The sequence below is a fragment of the Myotis brandtii genome, unplaced genomic scaffold, assembly GCF_000412655.1.
Source record: "Myotis brandtii unplaced genomic scaffold, ASM41265v1 scaffold847, whole genome shotgun sequence".
Taxonomy (NCBI): Eukaryota; Metazoa; Chordata; class Mammalia; order Chiroptera; family Vespertilionidae; genus Myotis; species Myotis brandtii.
This window is the reverse complement of record NW_005371441.1, coordinates 1,631,983-1,636,085: the sequence shown is the minus strand read 5'-3', so window position 1 is coordinate 1,636,085 and position 4,103 is coordinate 1,631,983. Positions and strand designations below refer to the sequence as shown.

The 4,103-nt window shown below is 42.6% G+C and overlaps 1 protein-coding gene across 1 annotated transcript; it reads left to right on the top strand.

The window, feature by feature from the left end:
• The first annotated feature begins 721 nt into the window (after positions 1–721).
• On the top strand, positions 722–1,867 carry LOC102260192 (alpha-methylacyl-CoA racemase). Its single transcript, XM_005884733.1, has 2 exons — positions 722–853; positions 935–1,867. Exons 1-2 carry the CDS (start codon positions 722–724, stop codon positions 1,865–1,867), a joined length of 1,065 nt encoding a protein of 354 aa, XP_005884795.1.
• The last annotated feature ends 2,236 nt before the right edge of the window (positions 1,868–4,103 follow it).

Genomic DNA, 4,103 nt, shown 5'->3' with positions numbered 1-4,103 from the left:
TGATTTACCAGTCCCAATTCCCTGGTCCCTGTAAGCCTAAGTTGGGGGCCAAATAGAAGTAGGAGAGTGAGATAACCTATTAGGATGTCAGACTTTTGTTTCAAATATTCTTTTTAATTCATATGGCCAACATTTTCTCACCCGACACTCGATAGGCTTTTGGATGGAGGGGCGATGTAAATGGTAATGAGGGCCACAGCTTTTGAGCCATGCCATTCAATACAAATATGAGAGCCATGTCTATAATTAAAATTTCTAGTAACCTCACACACACACACACACACACACACACACACAAAAGAAATAGATGGAATTAATTTTTAAGTCATATATTTAAGTCAATATATCCAAAAGGTTAGCATTTCAATCTGTATCCATAAAAACACTATTGAGATATTTTACATTACTGTTCATTTTTGTGTTATTCTGCAATTATTTTAAAAATATATAATCCTTTACAGCAGTTTGAGATAAGGATCTCAAGGAGGCAACTATTCTTATTTGTTAATCATGCTAAAGGAGGCGCGCTATAAAAGCAAATTAAGGTGGAAGACAGCCAGTAAAGTAAATCTCAAAGGTATGCACTGACTTTCCAATGGGCGGGACTTTCTTCCTTCCTTTTTTTTTTTTCAGTATTGCCCCAGAAAGTCCTGATCTTCCATTTAAAGCCACAGCTTGGAGCACAGTGCAGCTGTTCACAGCTCTCAGGTCCACCACCGGCATGGCCTTGAGCAGCGTGCGGGTGCTGGAGTTGGCTGGGAAGTACCCTTCCTCCCTCCGTGGCATGATTCTCGCCGACTTTGGAGCCCGGGTGATTCGCGTGGCTTGGGACCAAAGAGACATGTTTGAGTTTGTGAATTGAGGGAAGCAGTCGCTGGCTCTAAATCTGAACACTCCAGAGGGTGCCGTGGTCCTGGAGAAACTCTGTCTTCAGGCTGATGTGCTGGTCGATCCTGTCCCCGGTGGGGTGCTGGGCCCGGGAAAACTGTTGCCAGAGGACATGCTGCAGAAGAACCCGAGACTCGTCCATGTGAAAGTTTCCACTGAAATGAAGTTATCCAGTAAGTATTCCCAAAGCAGAGGGCACGATATCAACTTTCTGGCTTTATCTGGGGTGCTGTCAACATTTGGCCGGAAACACGAGAAACCGTATGTACCACCCAATTTCCTGGCTTCCTCGACCGGAGGGTTTCTTGGTGCCTTTGGGACGGTGATGGCTCTTTTTGAACGTGCCCTGTCTGGGAGAGGACAAACAGTGGATGCGAATGTGATAGAGAGCACAGCGTACGCGAGTTCTGCGCTGTGGTACCTGCAGAAGATGAACAATTTCAACGGAGTCAAGGTAGACAACCTCCTGGATGGGAGCGCGCCCTTCTATGGCACCTACCGGACCTCGGATGGGAAGTTCATGGCCGTGGGGGCTGTTGAAGCCCACCTCTATGAGCTCTTTCTGAAAGGACTCGGGCTCGATCCTTCAAAACTTCCCAAGCAGCTGAGTTTGCCGGACTGGCCCAGGCTGAAGACACTCTTTGCCGACATCTTTGCCAAGAAGACGCAAGCCGAATGGTGCAAGGTCTTTGGGGAACTGGACGCCTGTGTGACCCCTGTTCTGACAGCTGAGGATATTTCTCAACTTGCGAAGGAGGAGATGGGCACTTCTTTTATCACAGATCAACAGCAGGTGATAGCTCCCATGCCAGTTCCCTTTTTTTCCAAAACTCCCGCTTCTGTCCCTTTCACGCGGAATGCGGTCTTAGGAGAACACTCAGAAGAAATTCTCAGAGGATATGGGTTCAGCAAACAAGAAATAGCCCGGCTCCATGTTTTGGGCGTCATTAAAAGCCGTAAGTCAACAGCTAATCTGTAACATAGAACTGTCCAACGCACCCGTTTTGTTAAGTAATCCAGTGAGTTTAGGTTGAGGTGTATGATTTGGGGAAATTATGAGTGCTTTCAATTGGGGAGAGTTCCTTCCCTATGTTAAGATGAAATCTCACACTCTCAGAAAATGTAAAGAATGCTGGCATGTTTGAGATGTTAGCCTTCAGTAATTTTTATACCAAGAACAGGCTGTGGAGTGTACATGTAGTGTCATGACTCTGATTGTAGTCCAAGTCAGGATTGAGTGTGAGAGGTATTATGCCTAAAGTCATTTTAAAATATTGTCTCATGCATGGAAGCATGGGACAGAGTGTGGAATCTTGGAGGGGGTAATCAACCAAAGGCCTTGTATGCATTATGCATAACCTATGGACACAGACAACAGGGTGGTGAAGGCCTGGGGCGGGGGCAGGCTGGAGGGGTTCAATGGGTGAAAAAAGGGGGCATATGTAGTACTTTCACCAATAAAGATTTAAAAATATATATATAAAATATTGTCTCATGTCTAGAAATTGACACAAGTTCCTACATGATCACACTTATATAAAAAAAGATAACTATTTTCTTGGGTGTGAACTAGTGGGGGGAAGGGAGAAATACAAGACTTAAAGTTTATGATTATGATGTGTTACACGGTGGGGCAGTATGGAAAGAACACTGCTAGATGGTTATACTTTACAAAATGTAAAAACATTTACTTTAGGACTCAAAGTCCAAACAAACATGCTCACTGCAAAGCACGAGGAATTCCGTACTTTAACATGCGTGATGTGTATTTCCCCTAAGTGGTCCCTTTGTTTATGTCTTTTCTTTCTTCCTTCTTTCCTTCCTCCCCTCCCTTCTCTCTCTCTCTTTCTCTCTCTCTCTCTCTCTCTTCATATAAATGACCTCATCTCACAAAAATGATCTCTTCTTTCTAAATCAAGTTTTCTCTTTATCCCTATGGAATTTTAACTTTCTTCTTTTACCTTTCTGGGCATTGTTCAAGCAAACAGGCTTCTTTTCCTTCAAACTCTAAGTGCCTTTTAATTTTTATGGATTTAGGGAATTTAAATAAAGCTTCAGTGGATTAGCTTATATAAATAGAGATAAATAAAGTTCATAAGCCAAATAAATCTATGTCTATTCTGAAGGGGCTCAGACACACCGGGTAAGTAGACTTCAGGCCTCACTATAGCGTCTGGCAGACATGCCTCTTGCTGACTAATATGCTGAAGTGTCCCCAGCGCTCTTTCAGGCCTTCAGCTGCGAGGGGGTGGGGTGGGGGGGTACATACACTCTTCTAGCCTAGAAGTTTGTGTTTGGCATCACCACCCTTCGCTGCATAGAAAAATCACACCCCCTCTGGGTCAAAACGACAGGGAGTAGGCAACGCCTGGCTTTGGCAGTCTGGGAAGTTACTATAAAAGGAAAAAAGGTTGAGAAAGCAGGGAAAGCAGGGTGATACACTGGCCAAAGCCAGTTAAATGCTGGCTCCCTCAGCTCAAGAGACCCTTTGAAGTGCACCTGCCCTCAGAGATTTTCATGACACATTGTCTCAGATTTGGGGTTAATTACAATTATAAATTTAATGTATTTGTCACAGTTCCAAGTGCATAATAAATGCATTGAAAAAGTTAGCTATTATTACTCAAGTACAAAATTTAACATTATTTTTTTGAGAAGCAATGAACTTGGTAAAAGTCAGCATTTGTCTACAAATTGTTTTCTCCTCCATCAAAGAGATAGGGACTAAGGACTGAGGATTAGATATACCACCACTGAAAGAATCCACATGAATGATGATGCACTCCTCTAAAAGTATCATGTAAGTCAATAAGAAGATAAACAAATAAAAACTTAACTTTCTGCAATTTTTTCAAAATCATAATTATTTTTTAAAGTGAGGAGCATATGCTTAATACTGAAACTTAAAGTTTATTTTAGCAACAGAAATTAGTACAGTATCACATCATCATGAATGCGTATCTGAGCTCCTTTTCTATCATGTAGATCCGTGGTTGGCAAACTGTAGCTCGCGAGCCACATGCGGCTCTTTGGCCCCTTGAGTGTGGCTCTTCCTAAGCCCTAGGAGTACCCTAATTAAATTAATAACAATGTACCTACCTATATAGTTTAAGTTTAAAAAATTTGGCTCTCAAAAGAAATTTCAATCATTGTACTGTTGATATTTGGCTCTGTTGACTAATGAGTTTGCCGACCACTGATGTAGATGCCTTGAT